General features: G+C 52.0%; 1 protein-coding gene across 8 annotated transcripts in view; it reads left to right on the plus strand.

Moving 5' to 3' along the window:
• Window positions 1-20,196, plus strand: part of LMF1 (lipase maturation factor 1) — a 98,589-nt gene that overhangs the window by 60,008 nt on the left and 18,385 nt on the right. For 4 of the 8 annotated variants that reach the window (XM_073792528.1, XM_033839313.2, XM_033839316.2 and 1 more), the window contains 2 exons: window positions 13,896-14,005; window positions 16,799-16,966. In XM_073792528.1, coding sequence (XP_073648629.1) covers window positions 13,896-14,005; window positions 16,799-16,966 — 278 coding nt within the window. The remainder of the gene's footprint in view (window positions 1-13,895; window positions 14,006-16,798; window positions 16,967-20,196) is intronic. The other 4 variants (XM_073792529.1, XM_033839314.2, XM_033839315.2 and 1 more) reach the window with 1 other exon arrangement.

Here is a 20,196-nt window from a genome sequence, read left to right on the forward strand (position 1 = left end):
GGTTGGTCAGTCTGGAAGTAGTCCCACACTGAAGTCACGGTCAAGTGACCTCTGGACAAGACAGCAAGTCAGTTCAGCTGAGAAAGAAAAGTGTCTCCCCCGCCAGTGCTGGGTATCCACACGGGCACACGGACCCCACCCCCCACCACACCACACATGACAGTTCGAGGTGGACGCAAACGTAAAACCAAGACACTCCTCGCAGATAACTTAGAACGTTCACAGTCTCGGAGAGGCAAAGATTGCTTACAGCACAGAAACCATTAACCATAAGAGAAAAAAATGGGTAAACTCTACGTCAAAACGATGAAAATCTTGGGTTCTTCAAAAGACACCATGAAAAAACGGCAAGCCACAGGTTGCAGGGAGCACTCACAACACACACCTGGCAGAACCTCCGTGTGGAGTATGTGAAGAACTCATGCATGTCACTAACGGACAGTTCACTCTGAAAAAGGGAGAGGTCTCGGCAGGCACGCGCGTGGCCGTCCCAGCACTTGCACAAAACACACATGGATGGACACTGAGGTCCCACCCCCCCAAGAGGACAGAACTTAGCAGCTGACCAAACCAAATACTGGCTCACTCAAGTTGCTGTAACAAAACACCACAGCCCAGGTGGCTTAAACCACATTTATTTTCTCACAGTTCTGGAGGCTGGAAGTCCGGGGTCGGTGTTGCAGCCAATTCTGTTCCCGGCGAGGACTCTTCCTGGCTTGCAGATGCCACCCTCACACTGTGTCCTCACCTGTTGGGTCAGCTGCCCCCCCCCCCACATGACCTCCTTGACCCTGCGTGACTCCCTTGGTCCAGACGCAGCCACACTGGGGGTCAGGGCCTCGATATACGAATGTTGAGGGGCGCGAGCAAGAGGGACTCCCTGCGTGCTCTCCTGTGGGCGTGTAAAACAGTGCAGCCACTTGGGGAGGCAGTTTGGCATTTACTTTCTGAGTTGACCCCACGCCCACCCTGTCCCCCAGAGTTTCCACTCGATACGTAACCCAGGAGAAGTGGAAACGTGGTCACAGAGGCCTTTTACACAAACACTCGCGGCAGCATTATCCACACGCACCAAGAACTGGAAACCAACCACAGTCCACCAGCAGGAGGATGGGGGCAGCCTGGCCCAAATCCCCCAAAGGCAAACCACCCAGCCGGACAGGGACCCAATGCCGAGCCCACAGGCATCATGTGGCTGAGAGCACTAGCCAGGAAGGGGTCCCGCGTGAGTCCTTGTGAAGGTTCTGGAATCGGCGGAGCCAGCAGGCGGCCACAGACCCAGAGGCTCTGTCACATCTGGGATGTGGGGTGGGGATTGATGGGCGTGCAGGAACTCTCGGGGCAATGGGGTGAGGCTTCACGGGCATGCACATCCACACAAGCCCCTCAGCTGCAGCTTCAGGACAGGACATAAGTCATTTCCTGCAACCTAACAAGAGGTCACCGTAAGGGGAGCCTCGGGAGGTGGTCCATCAGCCCCACAAAGAGCAGAGTTGTGCACATCCATCCGAGCAGGGTTTTCCTGGGCTGAGCACCAGTTGACACAACATGCCTTCAAGCCCTGGAAAGACCATCAGCCCCGCCAGGCACTGCAGCTCGAGACAGGCTCCGAGACGCTGCTTCCTACCTGTTGCCCAAGTCAACCGCGGGCCTGGCCTGTGCGGCGTGAGTTCTCGTTATTCGTTCCCGCTGATACAGAGGTTACTTGACGGCCCCAAACTGTCGCCACACGGGCCGGGGGGGCAGGGTGGCCACCCCACATTGGTGTGATTGGAACTGGAATTCAGGCCGTCCCACGCTGGGGCTTCACAGCTGTGCGGCAGTTCTGTGCGTTGGCATCCTGGGGCCAGACCGAAGCAGCGAGGAGCTGCCAGTTCCTCACAGGAGAGGGCAGACCAGGCCCAGATGCACTCCTTCCTTTTCCGTCCTCAGAGCAAAGAGTGGAGACTCTCTCACCTGCAGGAAATGGTAGATGGTGTAGATGTTCAAGTCACTGTGGTTAAGCCCTTTAATTATGCTTTAAAGATAAAGGTTTTCACTTTTGGACTTCCCTGGTGGCGCACTGGTTAAGAATCCACCTGCCAATGCAGGGGACACGGGTTTGAACCCTGGTCTGGGAAGATCCCACATGCCGCAGAGCAACTAAGCCCGTGTGCCACAACTAGTGAGCCTGTGCTCTAGAGTCCCAGAGCCACAACTACTGAAGCCCGCGCGCCTAGAGCCTGTGCTCCACAACAAGAGAAGTCACCGCAATGAGAAGCCCTCGCGCTGCAATGAAGAGTAGCCCCCACTCACCGCAACTAGAGAAAGCTGCCGCACAGCAACAAAGACCCAACAAGCCAAAAAATAAATAAGTAAACAAACAAAAAACCATTTAAAAAAATTTTTTTCACTTTTATCTCAATCTGTTTTTGTAGCTGAGTTCATACTGGCCGAAGTTTTCAGCTGGACCATGTTAAACACCTGTCGTGGAAGCCAGAGCCCTTGGCTCCTGGTCCCTGTGCTTATTCCATGGGGAGTGGGCGGGGATGTTCCACACGGGTGTCCTCAATGGTTCCAGCCCGTGCTGGGCCCGAGAACCGTGCTCACTCGATGGCTGACATTCTGGAAACTGAGCCAGTATCCGTGCTACTGGGAGTTCTCATACCTGGACAACGCCAAGGGGATACCAGTTGGGTCAGTCAGACCCCCGGGAAGTCGAAGAATGAAACCTGTCTCTTTTCTGCACCTCTCTCCCTGCAGCCTGGCCCCCGGGGGTGTGTACACGTGGCCGTCGGGTGGCAGTGGCTGGCATCTCCCTCTTCCCATAGGAGCCTTGCTTGGTGTGAGGGCTGCCTCACAGGGGTGTCCTGGGCCCACGGGGAGAGTGGCAGTGAGAAGAGGCGGTGCCCGGATGTTCAGAGTCATCAAACAAGGGAAGTAGGAACCTGTCCTGCTGCTAAATGTCTGGCAGTCGGGGGAACCCATCCTGCTGCTGGATGTCTGGAGTGGGTAAACCGGTCCAGCTGCTGGATGTCTAGGTGGGTGGGGAAGGCTGTCCTGCTACTGGATGTCTGGAGCGGGGGTGGGGGGACCCGTCCTGCTGCTGGATGTCTGGGGGTGGTGGGGGTAACTGTCTCCTGGACGGCTGTTTCCACTTGCATTAACTAGGCTGTTAGCGTGGCTTTTATTTTCCTGTATATTCTCTCTACAGTTCTTCCAATGTCTTTTACTACCTTTCTCCTGATACTAAATTGTTTTTATTTTATTGCTTCACATTTTGAGTTAAGAACTTAATTCCCTAAGATGACATGATACTATACATAGAGAATCCTAAAGACGCTACCAGAAAACTACTAGAGCTAATCAATGAATATGGTAAAGTAGCAGGATACAAAATTAATGCACAGAAATCTCTTGCATTCCTATACACTAATGATGAAAAACCTGAAAGAGAAATTAAGGAAACACTCCCATTTACCATTGCAACAAAAAGAATAAAATACCTAGGAATAAACCTACCTAAGGAGACAAAAGACCTGTATGCAGAAAACTGTAAGACACTGATGAAAGAAATTAAAGATGATACAAATAGATGGAGAGATATACCATGTTCTTGGATTGGAAGAATCAACATTGTGAAAATGACTCTACTACCCAAAGCAATCTACAGATTCAATGCAATCCCTAACAAACTACCACTGGCATTTTTCACAGAACTAGAACAAAAAATTTCACAATTTGTGTGGAAACACAAAAGACCCCGAATAGCCAAAGCAATCTTGAGAACGAAAAAAGGAGCTGGAGGAATCAGGCTCCCTGACTTCAGACTATACTACAAAGCTACGGTAATCAAGACAGTATGGTACTGGCACAAAAACAGAAATATAGATCAATGGAACAGGATAGAAAGCCCAGAGATAAACCCATGCACATATGGTCACCTTATTTTTGATAAAGGAGGCAAGAATATACAACAGAGAAAAGACAGCCTCTTCAATAAGTGGTGCTGGGAAAACGGGACAGGTACATGTAAAAGAATGAAATTAGAATACTCCCTAACACCATACACAAAAATAAACTCAAAATGGATTAAAGACCTAAATGTAAGGCCAGACACTATAAAACTCATAGAGGAAAACATAGGCGGAACAGTATGACATAAATCACAGCAAGATTCTTTTGACCCACCTCCTAGAGAAATGGAAATAAAAACAAAAATAAACAAATGGGACCTAATGAAACGTCAAAGCTTTTGCACAGCAAAGGAAACCATAAACCAGACAAAAAGACAACCCTCAGAATGGGAGAAAATATTTGCAAATGAAGCAACAGACAAAGGATTCATCTCCAAAATTTACAAGCAGCTCATGCAGCTCAATATAAAAAAAAAAAAAAAAAAACCCAGTCCAAAAATGGGCAGAAGACCTAAATAGACATTTCTCCAAAGAAGATATACAGACTGCCAACAAACACATGAAAGGATGCTCAACATCACTAATCATTAGAGAAATGCAAATCAGAACTACAATGAGGTATCACCTCACGCCAGTCAGAATGGCCATCATCAAAAAATCTACAAACAATAAATGCTGGAGAGGGTGTGGAGAAAAGGGAACCCTCTTGCACTGTTGGTGGGAATGTAAATTGATACAGCCACTATGGAGAACAGTATGGAGGTTCCTTAAAAAACTAAATATAGAACTACCATACAACCCAGCAATCCCACTACTGGGCATATACCCTGAGAAAACCATAATTCAAAAAGAGTCATGTACCACAATGTTCATTGCAGCTCTATTTACAATAGCCAGGACATGGAAGCAACCTAAGTGCTCATCCACAGATGAATGGACACAGAAGATGTGGCACATATATACAATGGAATATTACTCAGCCATAAAAAGGAACAAAATTGAGTTATTTGTAGTGAGGTGGATGGACCTAGAGTCTGTCATACAGAGTGAAGTAAGTCAGAAAGAGAAAAACAAATACCGTATGCTAACACATATATATGGAATCTAAAGGAAAAAAAATGGTTCTGAAGAACCTAGGGGCAGGACAGGAATAAAGATGCAGACGTAGAGAATGGACTTGAGGACATGGGGATGGGGAAGGGTAAGCTGGGACAAAGTGAGAGAGTGGCATGGACATATATACACTACCAAATGTAAAATAGATAGCTAGTGGGAAGCAGCCGCATAGCACAGGGAGATCAGCTCGGTACTTTGTGACCACCTAGAGGGGTGGGATAGGAAGGGTGGGAGGGAGATGCAAGAGGGAGGAGATATGGGGATATACGTATATGTATAGCTGATTCACTTTGTTATAAAGCAGAAACTAACACACCATAGTAAAGCAGTTATACTCCAATAAAGATGTTTTAAAAAAAAGAAACCTTAATACTGTAACTTTTCATTGAGCAGAATTGCAGCTAAAATCAGCAGTTTTCATTGAGATTTGCGTCTTGGCTATGGCTGGGGCAGGTCATTTTCACTTTTTTTTTTTTTTTTTTTTTGGCTGCTCCATGCAGCTTGTGGGATTTTAGCTCCCCAACCAGGGACTGAACCCAGGCCCTCAGCAGTGAAAGCACCAAGTCCTAACCACTGGACCACCAGGGAATTCCTTGGAGCAGGTTGTTTTTATGTGAAATGGAGGGGATGCAACATAAAAGGAGGCTCTGGAGAACCTGGGCATGAAGAGGAGCCTCTGGGCCCTCAGAGGCGGCACGAGGATGTGCTTTCCTGTCCGTACCTGGGCAACCGCCATGTAACCCGCAGGCTGCAGACAGCGGCCTCAAGTCCCTTCTCGCTATTCAGAAGGGGCTCGGTTGCTAACCACCTGTGCTGCCCACAGCTCTGTGCTCACACCTGCTGCACACCCCATGGGGCCCCGATGCTCCTTGTGTGCAGACTGTCCCTGTCTTGTTAACACAAAAAAAAGCTATATCTAAGATGGAGAAAATAGAGGCCCACAGGACCTACCGTTTCGGGGTCAGAATTCAGCAGGGCCGGGAGCCACAGCCATGCTGTGATTGAAGGACACCATGAGAAAACACTGTCTTCACCTAACTGGCAGTTTTGTCTGAGATCCTGCCGTAAAGTCACCTGGAATATTATGAAAGCTTCGGGCCAATAAATTTGACAACATAAGTGAAATGGAGAAATTCCTTGACAAGTGCAGCTTACCAAAACTGAGACAGAAGGAAACAGGAAATCGAAAGGGCTCCATATCTGGTAAATAAATTGAATCTGTAATCAAAAACCATTCCAGAAAGAAAGTAGGCACAGTGAAATCAAACATTTGAAATAAAACATTTGAAACACCAGTGAAATCAAACATTTAAAGAGGAAATAATAGCAATCCTACACAAACTCTTGGAAAATAGCAGAGGCAGGGACACTTCCCAAATTGTTTTCTGTGACCAGCATAAGAGTGATACCAAAACCTGATGAGGACAGGACAAAAAGGAAAATAGAAACCAGTGTCCCTCACAAAGACACAGAAACCCTTAGCAAAATATTGGCAAACCAAACTCGGCAATAAAAGAGGCATGGTTTATCTCAGGAATGCAAGATTGGTTTAATATTTGAAAATCAACTAATGAAATTCACTATACAACAGAATAAAACTGAAGAATGATTTTTTTCTCAACAGATGTAAAAAGTACACGATACAATGCAGTACCCACTGAAGGGCGTGTTAGACGGGGCTTCCTCAGTGGTGATAGAATGAGAGCATTCATGTGTGATTAGAAACAGGCCTGTTGTCTGTTTCTGCTGCTGCTCTTCATCACTGTATTGGAAGTCCTAGTGCAATAAAACAAGAAAAAGAAAGCCATAAAGATTCCCAAAAAAGAAATGAAACTTATTCACAGACATGGTTGTACATGTACAAAACCCAGTGGAATCTTAAAAAGCAACTACTAAAGTGAATACATTAATTTAGCAAGGTTGCAGGATACAAGGTCAATGTGAAAAATAAACTGTACATCATATACTATTACAAAGTCATTAGAGGGGACTTCCCTGGTGACGCAGTGGTTAAGAATCCACCTGCCAATGCAGGGGACACGGGTTCGAGCCCTGGTCTGGGAAGATCCCGCATGCCACAGAGCAACTAAGCCCGTGCGGCCACAACTACTGAGCCTGCTCTCTAGAGCCCGCGAGCCACAACTACTGAGCCCATGTGCCACAACTACTGAAGCCCGCGTGCCTAGAGCCTGCGCAGCAACGAAGAGTAGCCCCTGCTCGCCACAGGTAGAGAAGGCCCGTGCACAGCAACAAAGACCCAACACAGCCATAAATAAATAAATAAATAAATACGTCGTTTTTCACCCAGGTTTATATGTAGACTCAAGGTAATTCCTGTAAAATTCCCAGTGGGCTTTTTGGGAAAAGTGACATGTTGATTCTAAAACTTACATAGAAATAAAAAGAAATTTGAAAAAGAACAAAGTTGGAGGACTTATACTTCCTGATTTTAGAGCTTAATTTAAAACTGAAGTATGGGGACTTCCCTGGTGGTCCAGTGGATAAAACTCCGTGCTCCCAATGCAGGGGGCCCTGGTTCAATCCCTGGTCAGGGAACTAGATCCCACATGCTACAACTAAGGAGCCTGCGTGCCTCAACTAAGGATCTGGCGAGCCACAACTGAAGAGCCCACCTGCCACAAGTAAGACCTGTGCAACCAAATAAATATTAAAAATAAGTAAATAAAACTGGGCTTCCCTGGTGGCGCAGTGGTTGAGAGTCCGCCTGCCGATGCAGGGGACACGGGTTTGTGCCCCGGTCCAGGAAGATCCCACATGCCACAGAGCGGCTAGGCCCGTGAGCCATGGCTGCTGAGCCTGCGCACAGCCCGGAGCCTGTGCTCCACAACGGGAGAGGCCACAACAGTGAGAGGCCCGCGTACCACAAAAAAATAAATAAATGAATGAATGAATGAAACTGAAGTATGGTATTGATCTAAACTGGAAAAATAGATCAGTAGAAGAGAAGAGAGTCCAGAGATAGTCCCACACCTCTGCTGTCAGCTGATATTCACCCAAGGTATCAAGTCAAGTCAATGGGAAAATGAAAATCATTTTTTACAAATAGTGCTAAAATAATTGGAAATCTGTATAGAAGAGTAAAATGAGCTTTGAGTGCTCTTTCATCTGTACCAAACTCTAATTTGAAGTAAATCATGGACCTAAACATAAAAGCAAAACCAAAAAGTTCTTAGAAGAAAACATAAAAGAATATCTCCCAGAAACAGACCCACACAGATGCAGTTGATTTATTTTCAACCAAGGCAATAAGCCAAATCAGTGGGGCAAGAAAAAATAATTTTTTTTAACAAACATAAAAGGTAGAATCATAAAATTTTTTGAAGATAGCATAGACAGTTACCTTGGGGTACACAGAGATTTCTTGGACAGGGCACAAAAAGCACTAACCATTAAAGAAAAATATTGATAAATTATACTTCACTGATATTAAATTTCTCCATCTTCAAAATACACCATTACGAAAATGAATAGGCAAGCCCCGCCTGGGAAACACCTGCAGTGTACAAGTCCAGCTGAAATCTAACATTCGGAACCTGCAGATCACAGTAGGAAGGTGGGTGCAGGACCTGAACATACTTCACCCTCGAAGGGATGGGAACGGCGACGAGGACGTGAAAACTGTGCAGCGGCATTTTGCACCCAGGAGGGGCTGGGTGTAAAGCACTAGCAGCGCCCCAGGTCGGAGGGTCTGTGGGCCATGGGATTCCTGGTGGGAGCGTCACTTGGCTCGTAGGGAGTGCGGTGGTGCAGCCTTGCTCAGCAGCTGTAGGCCGGTTTCCTACAAGGCAAGACATGGCCCCACCTGTGAGCCCACCTTCCGCTGCCGGGAAAGAAAACCTGTCCACACGTGTCTACAGCAGCCCTGCTCATCATGACCGCAGACCTAGGCACCAGCCCAGTGTCCATCGACGGATGGGCAGCCTGTGGTGCATCCACACAAGGGACAGCGCTCAGCTGGGAGAGGGAACCAACCCCCCGAGGCAGTGATGCAGACAGACCCAAAGTCCCTGGAGGAGCTCGGCCAGCCTGAGCTCAGGGCCACGGGCCACCAGCCCCTATGAGTGTGAAACCCTGGGGGCAGGCGGAGGCGGAGGTGGCCCCCTGGCCAGTGCGTGTGGAATTGCCTGGAAAGTGGTCACGAAGAATGTTCTGTGGGATGGAAACCTGTGTCGTGTTTTGGGTGGATTCCTGATTGTGTACAATTGTCAGACACATTGAACTGGACATTTCATCTGTGTGCGTTCTGTTTCATGTGAATTGTAGCTCAACCCTTTGACTTAAGAATCCGTGTGAGTTTGCTTTTTCACGCAAGGATCCCTGTGAGATACAACCCCATTAAAGCCACAGACCTTGGAGATTAGGGGGTCACAGCTTACTGCAGCCCTTGGGCCTCACCCCAGAACCCGCCATCGGGAGTGAGCCACGCCCCTTTCCATCCAGACGGCATACATTTCTGCCTGAGCTTGCTGGCAGCGATTCCAGGTGTGGTGACGGCCCTCTGTGTCCTCCTCCGAGCAACGCTGTCACTGCTGTAGCATCTGCGCTGGGCCCACAGCTCCCGCTTCCCTCGCTGGCTGGAGAAGGAGGATTCCTGGAACCCAGCAAGTCTGCACTTGGGTCTGTGCACTTTCCCTGGAGGCTGGAGGCCCAGGACTGCTCTGAGTGGGTGAAGCAGGTCATCTGAAGCAGTTTCCGCGTTGCCGTTTGGGGTCCCAGAGATGCTCCGGCCCCACAGTGGCAGCAGCGGCGCTGAAAGGTGAGCGAGCGAGACAAGACACCAGACCCGTTAGTAAATAAGAGCAGGAGCTCGGTAGTAAAGAGCCTTCAGGTCGGGGCCTCTCTGGGAGTCAGTTCCTACAGTAAAATCTTATTAACATAATGAAATAAACGTTGGAATGTGACTCACCCCCAAGACCAAGTCAAGCGGGTATCACTGCCACTTCCTTGACGAGCCTGCCGGGTCCTGGGATCATCACTCCAAAATGAGAGCGGTTATTCTAATTTGCTTTATTGCATCAGTGTGGGCTGCTCTGTCCTCCTTCCCATGGTGCCGTCGGTGGAGGCGTCCTGGGAACCTCTGGGGAGCGCCGTCCACGGGCTCTGACCTCTGCCCAGCTGCACGCCCCTCACATCAGCCCCCTGCCCAGTGGCTCAGTGCCCTCTTTGTGCTGTCTCTCTGCCACTTGTCTCAAACCAGCCTCGGCGGGAGGACGGTCATACCCAGCCCTGCAGTAGCTGTGAGGACCCGAGACTGTCCCCTCCACCCGCTCCACAGACCCTGCAGGTCTGGGCAGTTTTCACAAGCTCTCAGGGTTCAGGGAGGGGGCACAACAAGACCCCCCACCAACAGCATCCACGATTTCTCTCTCTCCCTGCACATTCGGCTCAGAGGTTCCCCTGTAGCTGATGCAGTGCACTGGTAAATTCAGAGGGTGGATTTCCATCTAATCATACCCTGGAGTCTGAAAGTGTAGACACTGCCCCAGACCTGGAGAGAAGGGGCTAGGTGGAAACCCTGTGTAGTCTGGGGCCCCTTCAGATGTGGAGACAGGTCAGTCCCGAGAGACCCCAGGCCAGCCTGTGCACACTCAGGTGAGATCTGGGCGCTAAGCCATGAGCCTCACGCTGCGGTCGTCCACCTGCTCACAGAGCATGTGGGGTCCCGTGGGTCCAGCTCAGCTCCCAGGGGAGATGCAGAGTGCTGCCGGGTCTGAGCAGAACCGAGGCGTCCCGACCCCCACCCCCCGTGGCTGTGAGCACGGCCCAGACCAGCAGGCCTGCTCCAGGGAGGGAACAGCCCCTCTTCCCGTACCTACAAACCCAGGTTGATGATGCTTCTCCTTTGTGGGAAAGGAGCAGGTATAGGACTGATCACCCGTGTCTGCAGATGGAGAAAAGGATTTCCAGAGAGACAGACTCTGACGGTGAGAGAACGGGGTGCAGTGTACGTGCAAAATGGGGGCACTGCCGAGGGAGCTCTCGGTGCTGGCTCGGACCCGAGGGCTGTCTCCCCTCCCCCAGCTGCAGGCCTGGGAGCCCCCCACCCAGTTAGGTGTGATGGGACTTGTGCAGCGTCACAGAAATTGATGTTCTTTCTGTGGCAAAAGGCCTTGCTTTTTCCCATTTCCAAATGGGAGATTTTAAGGAGCATGTTCTTGGACCCGTGAGCTTTAGAGAGAAGCCCCTGTTCATCCCCTGGGCACCTGCCCCCACCCGCTGCCCATAAGGCCTGAGGTCTCCTCGGTCGCCCCAGAATATTCTAGCATCCTGGCACTCACCCTTTCCCCAGGGAGAGCAGAGGTTGTATGGACAGCTGGAGGTCACTCGGTGTGTTACTGGTCTGTCTGTGCCATTTTTTTGGAATTAATTTTGGGCTGAAAAAGGCTCAAAGAAGGCTTTGTTCCTTTGACACTTACTCTGGAAGAAAAAAAAATCCGTGGAAAATCTGACATCTGCATTGTAGAGAGAAATCAATAGATGGGGAGGAATATAATTATCCTCCACTCCCAAAAGAATGTTTCAGATTTTTAAGTGTCTCATACCAGCTTAGAATTTGAATGACATTTTAATTATTTTGTTTTTTTTCTTCTTTGCCTGGTTTGAATCTCCAAAGAGTGCCTCTTGGATTCCAAGGGATGTAGGGAGCAGAGCCTGCACTCACGGGGAGTGAAGTGTGACAGTGGCTGTGTTTTCCAGCCGAACGAGCAGGCACGTTGCTACAGAAACCAGCGGTTCATCCGCGCTGGCAGGACACGATAGGCTTTCTGTTTCTGTACAGATGCGACCGTGTATGGCAGAGTTCACACTGGAAGTTGTCTCCGGCACTTCTGTGATCTAAGCAAACCCAGTTTCCAGAGACTTGACTAACCGCCTCTCAAGGTGACTAGTTCTGTGAGTCTGTAGACAGAGCAGGCGGGTCCTCGGAGTGCGGCTCCATGTCCGCTACACAAGCTCCCCTGACATGGGATTGGCCCCACTGCAGGGCGCCAGGCCCCAGAGAGGTGGGTGCGGAACAGCCACCGGGTGTGAACGGCACCCAGGACAGCTGAGTATTGTGCCCTCTGTGGGACATATTTGTAAACTCTCTGCTGGGCCGCACAGCTAGCTCATGCCTGGCCCATGTGCTCGGCCAGGACACGGTCACTCAGTCTCACTGTGGAAGCTGCCAGCATGGCCGCCACGTGGGCTCTAGCTTCCTTGTTGTTTCTTGTCCCTGCTCCTTCGGGTGTCGCTGCGTCTGTGCCACCCACAGGGGCCCAGGCCAGGTGTCAGCTGCCCCCTCGGCCCATCCTGTGGGCTCCACGGTCCAGGCAAGTCCAGGGTGGGCAGTCTTACACCCTGGGCAGCCATCCTGCCTTGCTGGCAGTGTGGCCGTCAGAGGACCTGTCGTCTCACACTGTCCTGCCCCCGGCTTAGAGCCCTCAACTGCCCCAAAGTTCTTCCCCTATGGGAAGGTCAGTTTTATGTGCGAGTCTGGCTGGGCTGCCACCCCAGGTGTTCAACCAAACCCCAGTTCGACGTGGCTGCCAGGCTGTTTTGCAGACGTGATTGAAGTCCATGGTGGGTTAGCTCCAGTGAGGAAGGGTGCCCGGGACAGGCTGGGCAGGTGCGAGGATGGGCTGAGGAGACTTGCCCCCGAGCAGCTGCAGCTGCAGAGACCACCAGCCAAGAGAGCCAGGCCGCCATCCAGGCTGCTTTCTTGGCGACACAGTTTCTCACCTTCCAGACCAGCTGTCATGTGAGACAGACGTTAGGGCTGAATCTGTGCATCCAGCAACAGTTTTACTCCCGTTGGTGAGCAGTTTGCTTCTGACCGTGAAGGGATCGCGTGGAGCTGTGATTCCCAAGGGCAAGTGAACGGGGGAGTGCGGCAGGCAGTGAGCTGACTGTCCTCCTGGCCACTGTGGACCGGCCATGCTGGCCACTGCCCGGCAGGGAGACTGGCAGGGCTGCAGACAAGCCCGCCCACAGGCTTCACAGCGGAGGCCCTCTCTCCACAGCCACTGTCCCGGTGGACTGGGCAGCACAGGAGTTCCCTGGAGCCCCTCCTGAGCCTGAGCACTGGGGTCTCCCATGTGCTGTGGCCTGAGTACCGGGTTCTCCCTTGTACTGTGGCCTAAGCACAGGGTCTCCTGCATGCTGTGGTGGGTGGATATTCTCACTGAGGCCACCAGAGCTCCTGAATCATCATCACCTTAGCAGTTGGGACATCGTCCCTCCCACGTCTTCCTTGGCGTCTAAGTCAGGTTGTGCTCATATGCTTTGCGAATTTGCCCTTTTCTAAAGCCTCACAGATGCATTACTATGGTGATGCTCAGAGTCTAAAAGCTGAGTTTTAAAGAAACACAGGAGGAACTGATTTTATAAAAAGGAAAGAGTGGGATTTCCCTGGTGGTGCAGTGATTAAGAATCCGCCTGCCAATGCAGGGGGACATGGGTTCGAGCCCTGGTCCAGGAAGATCCCACATGCCACAGAGCAACTAAGCCCGTGCACCACAGCTACTGAGCCTGCGCTCTAGAGCCCGCAAGCCACAGCTACTGAGCCCACATGCCACAACTACTGAAGCCCACGCACCTAGAGCCTGTTCTCCGCAACAAGAGAAGCCGCTACAATGAGAAGCCCGCGCACCACAATGAAGAGTAGCCCCTGCTCGCCACAACTAGAGAAAGCCCACTCACAGCAACAAAGGCCCAACACAGCCAAAAATAAATAATCAATCAATTTTTTTTTAAAGCGTTTCTTTTTCCCTGTGTTTGCTACTTTTAGTCCTCAGAAACCCTAAACATGTCTTTCCTGGACTTCGTTCAGATTTTCCCTTTCATGTCGCTTCAGGCATCACATGAGGTCCGTCACTCCCACAGGTCCATCCGGAGGTGGCTCACATTCCTCTCTGTCTCCTCGGCAGGGCCTGATCAAGATCCGGGGGGACCAGTGCTGGCGGAACCTCACCTGCATGGACTTCCACTACGAGGTGAGCGGTGCGGCTGTGCGGCGATGTGGGGGCACAGGTGCAGGCTGGGATCGTTTCCCTGTGAATCACCCCGAGGGTGTTTGGCGGCGTGGTGTCAGCTCATCCACATTTGCCCTGCGTGCCTGTCACTACCTGTTTTCCTCACGTGGGGCCCTGCGTTCCTGCTGGGTCTGGGGCACCACCTGTCAAGCAGGATGTCTTCCTCATTTCCTTCCCCGGGGCAGCGGGCAGCAGTCACCTCCCTCCTGGGATCTCACTTGGGCTCCTGGAGAGGCCCTGCGGGAAGGAGGGCCCCTTGCAGACACTTCTCTCCTACCTGTGTCCTAAACCCGCCGGGAGCCGGAGCGAGGAGGCCAACGCTGCACCCCGACAACTGCCTCAACCACCCCGTCACATCAGCACCAGGGAGCCCTGCCCCTTGCCTGCCTCATCCACTTGCCTGTGTCGGCCACTTCTGGGTCAAGGGTGGAGGTCTGGGGACTCAGCCCAGCAGAAATCCCAGGAGGGGCAAAACAAGGGCCAAAGGTCTCATGGGCAGGAGACCCCACCCATCCCTGGCCACTGGGGTCCCAACCCACTGGTGCCTGGCTCTTCCGCCTGGGCGTCTCCAGGACTGGGGGTCGGTGGGGGGGCAGGGGGACGAACAGGAGAGCCTTCAGGAGTGCTTCAGCTCTGAGTCTGCGTTCCCTGCTGGCTGCCAGCCAGGCCCTCTCAGCCCCAGGGGGCGAAGAAGGTCCCCCGGTGGGTGGGGAACCTCAGCTGGTCTGTGAAGGGGTGGGAACAGAGAAGGAAGGTCTAGCTGGCTCGCCTCCCACCTGGAACGGCTGGTGGGCATGCAGTGGATGCAGTGGGCACACATCCCGCCTGCCTCTGGCGGGGGGCAGTGCAGGGGATCCCAGGCTCCCCTTTCCCTCTGTCTGGTGGGCGTAACCTGTGTTGATGAGAGGCAACGTCGGGGGCAGGCGGGGGTGGCTCCCCTTGAGGCCTCGCTCCCCCCAGCTGCCTGTGGCTGTAGGTAACGTGGGGCCTTCAGCCCTGAAGAGCGTGCAGGGTCACATGTCCCTCTGCTGCCCGAGGCTGGGCCGCCTCCTGAGCTGGGTCCTGAGATGTGGCAGAGGGGCTGCTCCTGTGCTCCGTCACCGTTCCCAGTGCTGCCCACGGTGTGGCCCATCCACAGCACCCACCTGTCCAGGGGCCACGGCGCCTTCCGGCAGCCTCGCTCTCACGTGCACACATCCACATACACTCGCATACACATGCGTGTACACACCGTATCCAGGAAACGCTCTGTTGTTTAAAAAAGCTGAAACATTTGGAACTGATTTGATGCTGCCTTTTTGTGTTGTTAGTGAAATTGCTGCTAACCACCAGAATATCTCCAGTTTTAGGACTATGGTGGTTTCATTCCACTCAGGCGTTAACCGTCATGTGGTGAATCTGGCGTCAGGAAACGCAGGCCTTTGAGCAGAAAGGGCCCCGATAGTTCTGCTCCCCCAACCCCGTGTCTCCCCAGGGCCCTGCCCGTACTGAGCCCCCCACCCCCCAGCCCTGCACGCCCTTCCCCAAAGGGGCTGCCTCTCTGTGTCTGATCCGCCCTCCACGTTCACAAGGGGGGAACCTCTGCAGCCAAGACAGAGTGAGAAAACAGTTAAACGCAGTTTTATGAGCCAGGCCAGCAGGAATGCGGGGCAGGGAGACAGCAATGCCCAGACCGGGTTTCTAACACCCGTCTCCACCTAGAGGGACCAGGCTCCTGGAGAAGCGGCTGCCCCCGGGCTGGAGCAGGAAGGGGCTCAGGTGACCCTGAGCATCTTTAGAGCCGGATAACAGGGAGACGCTCAGGGTGGTTACAGCCCAGCGAGTAAGACAGCCCATGTGTCCACACCCACGTGGGTGCGAGTGGAAAGGAGTGACCCTGTCCTCACAGCAGACGCGGCGCCCTTCACGGACTCACTCTCCACAGACGGCAGAGGCACAGTTAGCCTTATGGTGGGTGCTGCGGATCCACCGGGTCTGGGGCTGCCGCGGCCTGGTGTCCCACCCCAGCCAGCTCAGCATGGAGGGCCACCTGCACACAGTACCCATCACCGATGCTGGATGTCCACACCGGGGCCGCCCCAACCCCACACAGTGTCAGCACAGCTGGCCCTTTTGAGCATGGACGGCCGCGTGAGCGGGGAGGACAGGGCCTGTGGTTGGAGGCGCAGGGCCCATCAGCTGGGCCCTAGGCGGCCAGCACCACGGCTGAGTCAACACGTGGGCCTCGGGGACCTGCTATGCCCTCCCACCCCGCACACATGTGGAGGCTGTTCCCAGGAACACACACGTGGGGCCAGGACCCGCTCCCCCAGCCTCCACTGTCCTCCAAGAGGAAATCCACCATGTGTGAGCATCCTACGGTCCTGCCTCTGCACCTGTGCCCTGTCCCCTCGCGGGGGGCATGCTGGTGCCCATGCTGCTCAGGGCTCTGACCACAGACTCTTCCCCAGCATCTGAGCTCCTGCGTTACCAGGGCCCTCAGGGTCCCCTTGAAGGGGTCAGTGTCAGAATTACAGGAAGCCAGGCGAATAGAGAAGGTCGGGACCCATGGCCCCCCACCATTCCCCATCCTGGTGACGTGTGAGCTGCTGGAGGGTGGGCCACGCCGCCGGTCTTCCCCGCACCTCTCCCGGCCAGGGCGGCCCCATGCACCCCACTTCCCCAAAAGGCCACCAGCGGGCACCACAGAGCAGGGCCAGGGAGGGCAGGTCCCCACCTCCAGGCACAGCTCACGGGCCTCCTTTCATCCCACAGACGCAGCCGCTGCCCAACCCCATGGCCTACTTCCTGCACCACTCCCCATGGTGGTTCCACCGCTTCGAGACCCTCAGCAACCACTTCCTGGAGCTCGTGGTGCCCTTCTTCGTCTTCCTCGGACGGCAGATGTGCATCCTCCATGGGGCCCTACAGATCCTGTTCCAGGTGAGCAGCCGCTTGTCAGTTCCCAAGGAAAACCTGAAATTTTCACGTCCTGTTCACCTCGTTTATGGAGGTTTGACCTACAGCGTATTCGTTGCTCTGCTAGTTTTGCCTCCATCTTTCTGTTCCTCGGTGTCCAGGGGCCCGTGTGCTGTGCCGCCCCAGATGATGGGTGCGGCAGCAGCAGGAGTGGGGCATCCCACACCTGGGGGAGCCACCTGTGGCTTGCTTGGTTGGTTGTTTATTGTGGCCATATCTACCAAGTTCTCTTGTTTCTTCTTTACTAGGAAGTTCTATGGGTTTTGTTTGGGGTACTTTTAGTCATGAATGGGTGTCGAAGTTTAGCAAATGGTTTTTTCTCCACCAGTTGTGAGAAGATCACTTTTTTGCCCTTAATTTGTTAGCATGAATTACATTACCACTGCTAAAATGGAACCAATTTTACCTTGCTAGGATAAATCAACTCAGTCGTGCTGTGTATACTGTAACATGTTAGTGGGTATAACTTGGTACCATTTTGTTTGGGTTTTTCATGTTGTCAGTGAGTGAAGTTTGTGGTTTTCCATCCACACTGGCCTTGTCTGATTCTGCTCCAGGTTTTACTCTCACCCTCGTAGACAAGACAGAGTTGGTTCTCCTACATCACTGCCTGGCCCAGGGGGAGGCGGGGTGGTCTTTGTGGACACTGACAACCCTTTTGTGGCTGCCAGACAGGCAGAGTCTCTGTTTTTTTCTGGAGGCAGTTGTGTTTTGTTTTGTTTAATATTTATTTATTTGTTTATTTTGGCTGTACCAGGTCTTAGTTGCAGCATGCGGGATCTTTTAGTTGCAGCATGCAGGCTTCTAAGTCACGGCATGCGGACTTCTTAGTTGTGGCTTGCGGACTCTTAGTTGTGGCATGCGGACTCTTAGTTGTGGCACGCGGACTTCTTAGTTGCGGCTTGCAGACTCTTAGTTGCGGCTTGTGGACTCTTAGTTGCGGCTTGCAGACTTAGTTGCGGCATGCATGCAGGATCTAGTTCCCCGACCAGGGATCGAACCCAGGCCCCATGCATTGGGAGTGCAGAGTCTTACCCACTGGACCACCAGAGAAGTCCCTGGAGGCAATTTTAATGGCAGACATTTTCCTGGGAATTTGTCCATTTCATCAGTTTTCAAATGTGTTGGCCAAGGATCAAGTCATAGTAATCTCCTGTTTTGCAGAGTCTGGATTTGTGTCCTGTTCTTCGGTGTTGCCTCTGTGACAGCACGGAGCAGGATTCTTTTTCCAAAGAGGCTCATGCTCTTTAAGTATCACGTATCTCAGCTGGTACATTTGCATTTTATTTCCACATCTTTGTGTATTCTTTTTGCCCTTTTTAAAAAGCTATCTTTTGAGGTTTTTCTCGTTCCATTAGTCCCCCTTTCCTAATTAGCAAGTTATACACTCTGTTTCTTTCAGGTAAGTACACAGTTAACTAACTGAAAGTCTAAATTTAATCCCCGTCCTTGCCGCCCTTAGGGCCCTGTGGCCTCGAAATGCTTTGATTGTCTCCCCCTACCTGCTCACCTGCTTTTTTTTTTTTTTGCGGTACGCGGGCCTCTCACTGTTGTGGCCTCTCCCGTTGCGGAGCACAGGCTCTGGACGCGCAGGCTCAGCGGCCATGGCTCACGGGCCCAGCCGCTCCATGGCATGTGGGATCTTCCCAGACCAGGGCACGAACCCGTGTCTCCTGCAACGGCAGGCAGACTCTCAACCACTGCGCCACCAGGGAAGCCCTGCTCACCTGCTTTTGCTGCCAGTATTTTAAGTTGTATTTTGTTTTGTTTTTAATTAATAGACTTTTAAAGAACAATTTTAGATTCACAGAAAAACTGAGCAGAGAGAGTATAGAGTTCCCATATCCACCACCACCCCCACAGTTTCCCCATCAGGAACATCTTGCATTGGTTAGTGTGATACATTTATTACAACTAAGGAACCAATATTGATACTTTATTGTTAACTAAAGTCCACAGCTTACATTGGGGTTCACTCTTGGTGTTGTGCATTCTATGGGTTTGGACAAATGTAAAATTACATGTATCCATCATAATATCATACAGACTCATTTCACTACCCTAAAAATCCTCTGTGCTCCCTGGATTCATCCTTTTCCCGCCCCTAACCCCTGGCAACCACTGATCCTTTCACTGTCTCCATAGTTTTGCCTTTTCCAGAATGTCATATAGTTGGAATCATCCAGGATATAGCCTTTTCAGACTGGCTTTTTTCCTTAGTAATATGCATTTGAGGTTCCTCGTGTCGTTCCGTGGGTTGAGAGAGCGTTTTTTATTGCTGAATGATATTCCACTGTCTGGATGCACCACAGTTTATCCGTAAACTATCCGGACTTGGCTGGAGGGCAAAATCCTGGCTGGTGGGTGACCCTTGCTCCCAACAGTCTCCAGTGAGGGACACCCCCAGGAGGCCAGGAGTGCTCTGCACTGTCCCTTCCCTGTGCATACTTCAGCCCAGTGGCTCCATCATCCTGAGCTGCAGGAGGAAGCTCCAAACAGAGGCTCAAGCATCCTTGTGAGTGTCCACTAGCATGGACACTGCCTCATGCTGGACCTTCCTCCATTGTCAAAGGATGCCCAGCCATAGGCTCCCACCTTCCTCTGCTGATGGAGAACATGGGTCCAGTCCCCAAGGCAACTTGGAGGACCTGCCTGGCACACAGTCTCAGCAGGAATCTGGGTCTGCTTAGGCTGTGTGGTCACCACGGTGACCAAGAATCACTCTCAAGGCTGCAGTGCGTTAATTAGTTGCTGCTTCAGCCACTTTTACAAGCCTGGGACCACTGGGACCCTTTCAGGCCTGTAAACTCTACTGAGCCTATAGGGACCCTCCAGACATCCCTCAGGCTGTACTGACCACCAACCACTTTCTGTCCAAATAATCTGAAGCCCACCTTTGGCAAGCAGTGAAGAAAAGCAAATTGTCATATCACTTAAAAAACACATTTGAAGGAAGTTTCATTTACTAGTCCAGGTGAAAGGGTTCAGCTACTTGAAAATAGGATTTGGGAAGATATTTACATTGACCTTTGACCCAGCAGCGTCGAAATGTTCTTGTTTATTCACTTGGCATGAGTCTCATGGTGCTTCAGGATGAGGACCCGCTAACTGGACCCAGCCCAGCTGAGTCTGTATCCCAGCCTGGGGCACCGGCGCCTCCACCATGGGGGACTGTGCAGACCCGGGGCAGGTGG

The sequence above is a fragment of the Tursiops truncatus genome, chromosome 15, assembly GCF_011762595.2.
Source record: "Tursiops truncatus isolate mTurTru1 chromosome 15, mTurTru1.mat.Y, whole genome shotgun sequence".
Taxonomy (NCBI): domain Eukaryota; kingdom Metazoa; phylum Chordata; class Mammalia; order Artiodactyla; family Delphinidae; genus Tursiops; species Tursiops truncatus.